The sequence below is a fragment of the Cryptomeria japonica genome, chromosome 2, assembly GCF_030272615.1.
Source record: "Cryptomeria japonica chromosome 2, Sugi_1.0, whole genome shotgun sequence".
Lineage (NCBI taxonomy): Eukaryota > Viridiplantae > Streptophyta > Pinopsida > Cupressales > Cupressaceae > Cryptomeria > Cryptomeria japonica.
The window spans coordinates 241,510,978-241,522,944 of NC_081406.1; the positions used below are offsets into that span (position 1 = coordinate 241,510,978).

At 38.0% G+C, this 11,967-nt stretch overlaps 1 protein-coding gene across 1 annotated transcript; it reads left to right on the forward strand.

Moving 5' to 3' along the window:
- The first annotated feature begins 6,389 nt into the window (after positions 1–6,389).
- Positions 6,390–7,800, forward strand: LOC131859878 (probable disease resistance protein At5g63020). Its single transcript, XM_059214114.1, has one exon. The coding sequence runs from the start codon at positions 6,415–6,417 to the stop codon at positions 7,798–7,800; it is 1,386 nt and encodes a 461-aa protein (XP_059070097.1). The 5' UTR covers positions 6,390–6,414.
- The last annotated feature ends 4,167 nt before the right edge of the window (positions 7,801–11,967 follow it).

Below are 11,967 nucleotides of genomic sequence, written 5' to 3' on the forward strand. Positions count from 1 at the left end.
CATCAAAGACTTGGGCATATTAGAAAGAAAGGACTCCATGCTATGCATACAAGAAATAAGCTACCGGGCCTCAAACTTGTTGACTTAGCCTTTTGTGAACATTGCCTTTATGGCAAACAAAAGAGAGTCAGTTTTTTGAAAGGTGGGTGTGACACAAAGACAACACCGCTGGAGCTTGTATACGCGGATGTTTTTGGGCCTACTGAGGTAACCTCCATTGGAGGAGCTAACTATTTTGTCACCTTTCTTGATGATTGTACAAGAAAAGTATGGATTTATATGCTTTCTAGGAAATCTGAAGTCTTTTCAAAATTTAAAATTTTCAAAGCTTTAGTTGAAAATCAAATTGGGCATAAGATTAAATATTTACAAACCGATAATGGTGGAGAATTTTGTTCACATGAATTTGATGATTTTTGTGCTCATAATGGGATTAGAAGAATCAAGGTTGTTCCTTTCACTCCTCAAGAAAACGGTGCAGTCGAGAGGATGAATAGAACAATTCTTGAAAAGGCATGATGTATGTTGTCTAATGTAGGTCTATGCAACGAATTTTGGGCAGAAGCATGTAACACAATAGTGCATTTAATCAACCGAAGTCCCTCATCTAAATTGTATTTTGTTATTCCGAAAGAGGAATGGCAAGGGAAGAGGATTTGATACTCACATCTTCATGTGTTTGGATGTGAAGCCTTCTCGTATATACCCAAGGAGAAGCGAACCAAATTGGATCCAAGGTCACTGAAATGTATTTTTGTGGGGTATGGCGAAGAGCAATTTGCTTTCAGACTGTGGGATGCAGTTCACAAAAATATTGTTCGTAGCAAGGATGTAATTTTCCATGAGACCTCCTTCCCCGCGCTACAAGATTCAAATAAATCAGAGAAAAAAAATGTCCCTATGTCTTTGTTTCAAAATTTGACTACCAGCGCTCTGCCTCCAGTCTCTCATTCAATGGGAGCCCCTATGACATCTACCTTAGTTGAACACAATTCTTAGACTGAGAATGATGAAGAAGATAGTATCCTTTATGAAAGCCCACTACCATTTGAAACAGCACCTCGTGAAGAACTAGACACGATTTCACAGTCTTCAAAGGTTTGCAGGAAGAATCCTTTTGTGCCACAGCCTACATTGCAGTCCACTTTACTTGCACAACATAGTTTGCACACCTCACGGTGCCCTGCATCTTTGTCTCCACACCCAGCAGCATGTTCTTCTCTGCGAGCTCCATGCAATCCTTCTCCGCGAGCTCCCTGCAGTCCTTCCCGTGAGCTCCCCGCTGGCCCTCTCTCCATGGGCTCCCCACCCCATGGGCCCTCTCTACTCTTTCCCCTACGCTCACATGTTTCCATGGGGCTTGTGCCACCACTGCATGGCTTCCCTGCCATCAGTGATGTGGTAGTCCCCTCTCGTAGACCCCTGCTCACTCGTCCAACGTAGGCAGAGCAAGACGTCTCTGTGGACCCTATCTTTCGTGACTTGCCTGAACCCAATGTGGACAAAAATCCACAGGTCGTTGATTGCCCTATAGACAGGGAAATTAGCAATGAAACTACCGGGCGAATTAACAGTGGGCATGATATCTACTCGCATAAACAGAGATCACTTAAATTGAATAATTCTACTACTGCAGCAGAGAGTCAATTGAGGAAATCAACCAAACAGAGGCAACCTCCTGCAAAGCTCTCCAACTATGATTTATTGTTTTGTGAAGAAGATGAACCTAACTTGCTAATCTTTGATCAAACAGAGCCTGCAACATACAAAGAAGCTTTTAAAAATACAGACTGTGATAACTGGCAAGTTCAAGAAAGTTCAAGTGCAAAAATAGTCAAAACTTTATGTAAGATGCAAACATTTGATACTTTAGAAAATCATCCATCACGCGTTGTGAATCTTTTTAAGTGATCAATGTTTTTTTTTGTGATTGTTGATTTGTTTGTTGGATATGATGTTCTAAGTTTGTTGCAAGTTGTGATGTTCTGAGGTTGCCGCAAGTTGTGATGTTCTAAGGTTGCTGTAAGTTTTGATCCATTTTGCCCCTAGCTAAGTTTTTCTCTTAATGTGGATATGTACAGTGATTACCAAGCCATGGTGGGATACGGTGAAATGATATTTGGATAAACCAGGATAGTGACTATGCTAAGTATGTCCTGGATAATGCGATAAAATGGTGGGCGATGGCCGATAGTGCTTGACTGTGGATATAACGGCTTGTTAGTAAAGACAGATAGAGGAGTTGTCCTCTCACAATAGCGCCTATTGCCAGGTTTTCAACAGTTGCAATGTGCAAAGAAATGGATGCACTATTGCAAAATTAGACATGGGATTTGGTGCCACTTCCACCTGATAGAAAGGCATTAAGAAATAAATGGGTGTATAAACTCAAAGATGAAGTCGATGGTTGCAAAAGATTTCGAGCAAGACTAGTTGTAAAGGGATATGCTCAGCAGCAAGACCTCGACTTCAAAGAAATTTTCTCGCCAAAAGTCAAAATGACTACCATCCGAGAAGTATTGGGCTTAGTTGCAGCCTGGGATCTTGAACTTGAACAGCTAGATGTGAAGACGACATTTCTTCATGGTGATCTTGATGAGGAACTATTTATGCATCAGCCGGAAGGGTTCATTAAAAAGGGGCAGGAACACCTCTGTTGTAGATTGAAACGCAGTTTGTATGGGCTTAAGAAAGCCTCCCACCAATGGTATCTTAAATTTGACAAATTCAATCACAAGTTTACTCGCAGCGAGTTTGATCCTTGTATCTACTTTAAAAAGCTTCCTAATGGCGAATTTGTCACACTTCTCCTTTACGTGGATGATATGCTAGTGACCGGAACAAGTATGAAGATTGTGAGTGAACTTAAAACTCACTTACCAAAGGAATTTGCCATGAAAGATTTAGGGGCAACAAAGAAGATTCTAGGAATGACTATTTTTCGGGATAGGAAAAAGAGAGAACTCAAACTATCTCAGCAAGATTACATTAAGAAATCATTGGACAGATTTGGTATGGCAGATGCTAAGTATATTTGCATACCCTTAGCCTCTCATTTTTCAGTTGTCTTCTCAATTGTGTCCAAAAACACAAGAAAATAAGGAGTTTATGGACAAAATTCCATACAAATCTATAGTTGGCAGCCTTATGTATGCCATGGTGTCTACTCGTCCGGACATTTCTCATGTCATGGGAGTGGTGAGCAGATTTATGGCTAATCCGAGAAAATCACATTGGGAGGTGGTCAAGTATATCTTGTGGTATCTCAAGGGTACTTCTGATTTTTGTTTATGGTTTGGAAAGGACAAGGCAGTTTTGCAAGGGCTTATTGATTCTGATTTTGCTGGAGATTTAGAAAAAAGAAAGTCTACTTCAGGTTATGCTTTCACATTCGCTAGGGCAGTGATTAGTTGGGCTTCAAAATTGTAACATATAGTAGCTCAATCGACTGCGGAGGCTGAATACATAGCTCTAGAGAGCAAAAGAGATGGTATGGTTGCAACTCTTATTCAACAAGTTGTGTTTGAAGCAATTAGATTTTGCTTTGTTTTGTGATAATAGAAGTGCCATCTTTATGACTAAACAACAGACATCTCAACCTCGGTCAAAACATGTTGATGTTTGCAGTCATTATGTTCACCATATGGTCGAAGAAGGCAAGTTTCATGTAGATAAAATTCATACCCACAAGAATTCGGCTGATGTGCTCACTAAAGTAGTTAAGTGGGAGAAGTTCAATTTTTGCCGAGCTTCTCTCGGCCTTTCCAATAACTGATAGCAGGACTGAGTGGGGGAATCTACTTGTTGCAACAGTCGTTGGCCTTCAATGGGAGATTGTTGGAAGTGAAGTCCAACGAACTCCTTCATCTTGCCACCAAAACTCTTGGCTCTTCAACTTCTCCTTGCAAGCTCTTTAAGAGTTGATTGTATTTCATTTGTAGAGTGATTTTCTTGAGCTACTTGCAGTTGTGTATGTGTGTAAACCAGATTAGTTATTAATCTATTGATTCCCCTGCTCCAAGTGTGGACGTAGGCAATTGCTGAACCACGATAAATCTGTGTGTCTCATTTATATGTGTTGTGTGTTTATAGTTTTGTAATATTTGTTGTTTAAATTCATTTCTTCATCCTAACAAATTCAAAATCATATATCTACATCATCATATATTCATCACAGAACATCCAATAACATCTGCGCTATATGCAGGCTAACATGCCTAGTTACATCAGACATTACAGAATACAATCTATCTAGAAATCCAAGAGGTATCCAAATTACAAGCTATGAATCTAGATCATCATATTTCTTCGATATCCCCCCAAAGGATCACACACAACAATATATATACCATCCATAACACATCCAAGTCGGCTACAAAAGATTACATTAACCAAGGAAGGAAAATGAAACGTGTAAAATAGGTTAGCCCCAAGACGTGAAGATCTCATCCACCAAGAACAATCAAGAAGTGTGGACCACATAGGAAGGTTGACCAAGGGCCCAAGAACATCATGTGTTGTCCCAAATAGATCCACAAGCCAATAAATCGCTCCGCACAAGAAGAAATTTCCAACATAAACGATAAGCTCAAAACTACTCCAGAACCAAGAAACAAACACTCTGGAAGGAATAACTTGCTAGAAAATAATTCAAATGAAATGGAAATCTGGAATGATGAATAAGAACAAGGGTGGAAGCTAGATATTCGATCCACAATGAAAAAGAAATTGCTACCAGAAAACACTGAAAGAACACAAAAACTACAACACTGAATTGAACAAGAATAAAACTAAAAGGAACCATTTTTTTTTTGTTGATGCAAGATTGCTCATCAATTGGGAATGCTCCTGTATCAATGTTATTATATGTTTAAATGTTTACTAAGGGAGAGAGCCCTATGGTGGTGAAGGCTATGTCCACACCTCCCGAAATCTATCTCAAATATTTAAAAAAGTTTGAATTTTGTATATCTTGTTTGTCAATTACCTTACTTTTAAAAATGGGTTTTAAGTTCACATGGTCAAATATGATGCCACATCACATGCCTCTTTTGCCAAGGTGTCCAAAACGGTCCCAAAAGGAAATAAGACCCATAGTTGTATACTAAGTCATGTTTATTGGTGTGTTGATGTGGTGTCACATGATTCGTTGCTTTTTAAAATTTGTTGCAATCTTTTAAGGGATAAGTACTCACATGACACTTTTTTGTGCCCCACTAATAGACTAATTGTAACCCACTAGTAAAATAATTTTGCCTAATTAATATCCCAAGTAAAAGGCATGGGACCCTCTCCCTTGTCAGATATTAAGTCAGTTTTTAGATTATTATTCTTTAATATAATCTAATTTCATATTAAAAAAACTTAACCAGTTAAAATTTATTTATTTTATTATAAGTAAGAAATAAAGTTACTCTAATTAAAAATATAATATTTCAAATAAAACGCTGAGTAAATTTCCTTCTCTACGTCGCGGCCAGGCTCGAACCCATGGAGCTGCAACGGCTAGAAATGTCGCATGCCAAAATAGAATGCGAAAACTTGTCAAAGCAGCAAGAAGCAAATTAGCTTCGACGAAAATCCCACTCGTAAAGAAATCTCAGTGGCATTAAATGGCCTTTTTCAATGGGCCCAACTTGTGGAACATGCTTAGATTATCTCTCTACGCATACAATTTTACGAGAAATGGGAAATTGGGCATAGTATAGATGCTACAGTGCCAGAAAGATAAGAACGTCAGGCATCTGTGGAAAATGATGTTAAAGAAGAAAGATCTGGGCCATGTGTAGACCCGCACAGCACGGCATGCTCAAGATATCTTCACCAATAGAAAGAGAATGGGAGAGATGCTACAAGCACATTTAAAAAACCGTGCACCTATCGAGTGCTTTTGTGAGATCATTATTTTGACACAATTGATCGAGAGTTGGTACTCAATAATTTCCTTTTCGTTAGGAGACTGTTTGCGTTTGGCAGATGGAAGCCGCCATTATTCAACTAGTTAGCGAGGCTATACCCAGTTTCATCAAAACATTTGTGAAAGAGATTAAGCACCTAATCAATTTGCCCAACGATGCCAAATACCTCCGCGAAAAGCTTGATCGCGTGAAGAGCATAGTAGATGATATCAACAATCAGCTAAGGAGGCAGGGTCGACAGCCTTTGTCAGTCGTGAAGAATTGGCTCAACACACAAGAGCCAATCGTTAAATCCGCTGAAGAGGTGTTTCGCCAGTACGAAGAAAACAAGCACGATCGCTTGTGTTGCTGCTGCCCTAACTGTTGCTTTCTCCGAAGATCCAGTGGAGAAATCCTGAAGTCTATTAAGGAGATAGATGGGCTTCTGAAGACAAAGGAGTCAGATTTTCCCAAGAATGGAGATCTGGGAGAGCCTCTGAAGACGCTGGCGCAGCCCATGGAGAACGAGCTGGTGGTCACATATGCTCAGGAGAAGCTGTTGGAGTTGAAGACGTGGCTACTAGACGATCAATCTGTTCGTGTTGTTGGTATCTATGGAATGCCCGGCGTGGGAAAGACGGCCTTGCTCAAACACATCAACAACAATGAAAAGGTAGTGGATTTCTTTAACCTTGTGATCTGGCTTACTGTGTCCAGAGACTCCAATGAATCTGATCTCCAGAGGCGCATTTTTGAGAGAATTGAATTGCCTTGGCAATGCAATTATAGCATTGACGAGGCTGCAGGGAAGTTGCATTCAGTTTTCAAGGAGAAGCCACTGCTGCTCATTTTGGACGATGTGTGGAGAAGAATAGATGTTTCCAAATTGGGAATTTCACTTTTGGAGAACAAATCAAAAGTTGTGCTGACTTCCAGGGATAGAGAGGTGTGCAACAGCATGGATGTAGACAAAATGATTCTAATGAAGAAACTCTCGGAGGAAGATGGTTGGGTACTTTTCTGCAGAGGAGCCTTCCGAGCTAGCGCGGATCAGAATATAGATAGCGAGATTGAGCCCTTCGCAAAAGGGATTGCAAAGGAGTGTAAAGGGCATCCCCTCGCCATTAAGACACTTGCCCGGACAATGCCGAAGCTTGACAAGAGTACGCCATATCAATGGAAATACATTCTGGAAGAGCTAAAGGCGATTGACCCCCAGTTTTATCGCATTCATGAGGAGATTCTGAGGGAATTATTCAGCCCACTGAAGCGCAGCTACGATGCTCTGGAAACAGATGAGCTGAAGCTTTGTTTCCTGTATGTGGCCGCTTACAGAGAAGATGAGGAAATCGACGCAGATCAATTGATACAATTGTGGTTGGCCGAAGGCCTAGTGAAAAGCAGAGAGCAGGGTCGCCATTCTTTTCTCAAGATCTTGGCCGACCGAAGTTTGGTTGAGATTGAGGTTAAAGAGGAAAACGGCCTTGATATTTGGAAAGTGAAAATTCACGATGTGCTAAGAGATATGGCGGTACAAATCGCTGAGGTCGACCGGAATATCCTGTTCCGTGCGGGACAGAGTCTAACTGGCATTCCAGACTCTGCAAGAGCAACATCGGTGAGGATATCACTAATGCATAATCATATCAGATATCTGCCTCAAAATTTTCAATGCACGGAGTTGGTGACACTGTTGTTGAGCTGGAACACAGTTGAAGAAATTCCAGAGGGATTTCTGGAGAAGCTGAATATGTTGAAGGTGCTTGATCTCAGCAACACGCCCGTCAAATCCTTGCCAAAGTCCATCAAGCAACTGCAGAATCTCCTCTATCTGCAGTTTTCAAATACCCAGATTAAGGTAATCCCTCATCAAACATTTGAGCTGAGTAGACTGCAGTTTTAAGATCTTTCTTTCTCCCATCTTAAGAATATTCCATCCGTGATAAACAAGCTCAAATCTCTCCGAATTCTTAAGTTAGCCCACTGTTATGATTTGGAGTTAGTTTCACCCGACATATCACAGCTCACTAGTTTGGAAGACCTTGACTTGTGGAAGTCGACAATGTTTGCATATTCACGGGAGGTGAGAATAGCAGGGGAATTAAGGGAGGCTTCCTTGCAAGACATCTGTAAACTCCATAATCTCAAGCGTCTGCGTCTATCCCTAAAATCCCCAATTGAGGAGAAAACAGTGGGGAACCTAGTAGAGCTTCAAGAACTTTGGCTAGTTTGGATGCCCCAAGTTCATCAAACAAATCTACCCACTGACATGCGGGCCATGCACAACCTAGAGAGACTCCACCTGTATGATTGCCACAATGAGGGAACACCTGATTTATTCTCAGGATTAAAAAATCTCAAGTACTTAAAGCTGAACTCTTCTCAAATACTACTCAATCTTTCCGGATTAGGGTTAGGCATACTATCCAATTTGAAGGAAATAGAGATTGAGAAATGCCTTCAGCTCAAACAGTTGGGAGATGAATTCGGGAGGGAAGGTTGCTTTCCAAAGCTGCGCAAGCTCAAACTGTGGATGTTACCTTCTCTGGAGAGTCTGTGTAGTTCCGTCGATCAAGGGGCTCTTCCCATGTTGCAGACTTTAACTTTATTCCGTTGTATGAAAGTTAAAGTACTGCCATTGGGTCTTCATAATCTCAAGTCTCTGATACAGATCAAGGCAGAGAAGGAATGGTGGAATGAAATTAGCTGGAAAAATGAAAAGATGAAGATGCATCTTCATACTAAGTACGCGGAAATCGTAGAAGTCCATGAAAATTATCATGTTTAACCCAAAATTTTCCAGTAAGTAATTGCTTGTACGAATTATAGGTTGTTTATTTTGCAAAGTATTGCTTGTGTGTAATAATGTAATTAAGGACTTTATGCTGCGAAAAGCTGGAAGCTGGATATTGTGATTATACCATCGTGTTGTACAGGGATTACTATAATGTTTGAAACGCGTGGGTATTTTTTATTTTGTAAATTTAATTATTTTCATGACTGGGAAGTGATTAAGATATAGAGAATTGGCCCATTCATTAAGTTTGGGGTATCATATCGAATTGGATATTGTTAATAATCTTTGTAAGGCATTCATATATCTATAGTTATTGTTTGTAGTATAATCATTGATTTGGCCATGTAAGTTGAAGTATTGCATAATTTCTAGTTGGATCTAGTAGAACTACCACTTTGTAATAAGTTCAACATCATATAAAATTCTATTAAAGACTTCTTAATTTTCTTGTTTTTCTGGTTGCTTAATAAAGATTAAATGATGTAGATTTCTTATATTGTTAAGAAATAGGAAGTCTCTACTTGATAAACATTGGAACAAGGTGAGTATATAGGAAGATTGTCTTTAGAGCCATTAAGGAAATGCAAAGTATTGGATTGATTTATGTAGTTAAATATTCTTTTTAACCTATCTTAGAAATGCATGCCTTATAGAGGGGTATCTTAGTCATTAGTTATCTATAAGTATTTTGTCTTGAGCAAAAGCTAAAGTCTATAGGTCAGATAATCTTTTTTTTTTTTGATAAACATACAAGGAGAATGACATGATAGAACATGAAATTATCAAATATTTTACTTAGAGATTATTATTTCTTTAAATATCGCTTATGAGCATGTACAATTAAGGATAATCCTCTTATTTTCATTTTCATTTTTTTAACATGTGGATGTTAACTAATGATAGATTAAAATGATCTTTCATAGCTTAAGTTTTGAATGTAATCAATAAGGAAATCTGAATCCTAGTTTGTGGTGACTTTTCTTAATCAACAAAACTTGGATGGTGTTAGTTGGCAGTTACAGTTGATTATTCGGTGGACTCTTTTGTTTTGTAAAACTTTTGAGTCAGTTACTTTTAGTCACATTCCCAAAGAATGGAATGGGGTGGTTGATTGTCTTGCTAAATGGGCTTCTATCTTTATGGAGGGTTGGTCTATTGAGGATAGGGGATAGCTTTCTCCAGAGTTGTCTCACATCTTGGATCATCTGGTGGATCGGGATAAGTCTTAGTATTTTTCTCTTTCCTGGGTGATTTGCCTTCTTTTGTTGTACTTCTCTTTCTACTTTGAATAAAAAATTTACCTCTTTATTTTCAAATCCTAATAAGTAGACATGTAGAGATGCAGATCAATGCACTTGTATGCACGTATGTGCCCTTGTATGCCTTTGTATGCTTTTGCAAGTTTTAATATGCACTATCATGTTTTGATATGTATTATTTGTATTTTGGATGAGTTTCATTTATGGAGAAAAAAGAAGGGTAAGTTTCTAGAGAAAAATAAATCTCTACATTAACATATATGTTGATAGTTAGCCCAAAAAGGCTCTTTGGAAAAATAATATTTGATCACTTAGTATATGCTTGTTGTTTGATCATTATGTCCCACACTCTCTTTTATGTCATGATATTAATTCATTAACATGTATCTAGAATGTAGATATGTCGTGTTGTAAAAAATCTTGTCGCCCTACTAATTTCAAGATTATAGGTTATATCATGCATGGTCAAGCATTCTTCATGTTAAGAATAATTATGGGGAAGCATGGTGCTTTACAATTGGACACCAACGCACCTTGATGATGTTCTCACTTGTGGCATGCTCAAGTGGAGATCATGAACGAGGAGTTCCTTGATAGGATTTTCACCAACCATGTAGATCATGTACTCATTGTATTTGATCTTATGGTCTCTTGTAAAAAAATAATTTCCTAATGTTATACTTAATCTTTGATTTATGTACTCAAACATATGTCAAAACATAATATTGTGTCTCTATATTTATGTATTTGAGCATGTGGTACGTTAAATTATGCTTGAATATGTGTATTTTGTGGACTATGTTAATTTAATAATATGGAGGTCCTTACAAAAGTTGACTTTATAGTTTATTTTTCTACAAATACATAAGGAATATGATATTTATAGTGCTCCTTAAAGCATGCAAAGTACTGATCATCTTTGTGAAGACATGTATGATAAAAGTCCTCTATGTCCTTATTAGCAAGATGACCAGTGAAAAGGAAGTTAGAGGGCCCCCATTATAGTGGGAAAAGGGGGTATTGCACTTTTGGGTATAGGTTATTGAAGTATCAAGATGATATGGTTAACTTAGTAATATAAATAAAGTCATGGATTTGGACTCTCCACATCCTTCATTGAGGATCTTGAATGTGTATTATAAGGGTTGTCCTCTGCTGGATGTAGTGAAAGATGTAGAAGGTAAATCACTAGGGTCAATGTATGGTTTGGATTTTGCATGATTGAAGACTTGAGGATTATGTTAAAAGATAGATAATGGTGATTGTTTATTACACATTTTATTGTGTTTGTAAATGGTGCCCTCAATATGAAAGGGTTGATTATACGATGGATGAAGGGGAGGAAAATCAATTGTAGTGAATGTGATATAATAGTCTATGGAAAGATTGCCAACAAAGGATTGGAAGCATGAAGAATCCATATTGATAGTCACTTTGAATTCTTGTAAGATTTCATTTAAGATATCATTATGAGTGGAGTATGTTCATGGGAGCTTAAGGATGGAATGTTGACTAGAGTTTGTTGAAGGTGATTTAGGAGGTCATATTATTTTTTGGTGTTTGGATTTAATGGAGAAGGACCTTGATTTTAAATTGTCAATGTTGGGTTCTAATAGCACAATCAATTATTTATATTTTTGTTAAATATGAACTCATTCCTCATATTTCTTAATTTGTCAATGATAGAGTCATAGGTATAAGTAATTTCATAATGATAGATTAATTTTTTATGGGTTTCATTTTCTTGAGTGTACAATTAAATATCTCAAGGGATATTGTTTAATATATGTTGAATTCATAATTGGGTGATGTGTTTGATGGCCCTTCAATTTCAATTTCACGTCTATCTACAAGTTCTTAGATGTGTTTTTTTGATTTCATACAATTTCCTATAGCATGATCTTTGATTCAATGTTGATTGCAACATTTATCCTCCTTGTATGATGATGGTTGACTCTCATCAAAGGGTGTATAAGTTGAAATCATAATATGTTAGCTTTGACTAGTTGAAAAT

What these genes read in the sequence shown, in the direction of transcription:
- LOC131859878 (XM_059214114.1), top strand. Translation starts at nt 6,415, where the DNA reads ATGGAGAACGAGCTGGTGGTCACATATGCTCAGGAGAAGCTGTTGGAG.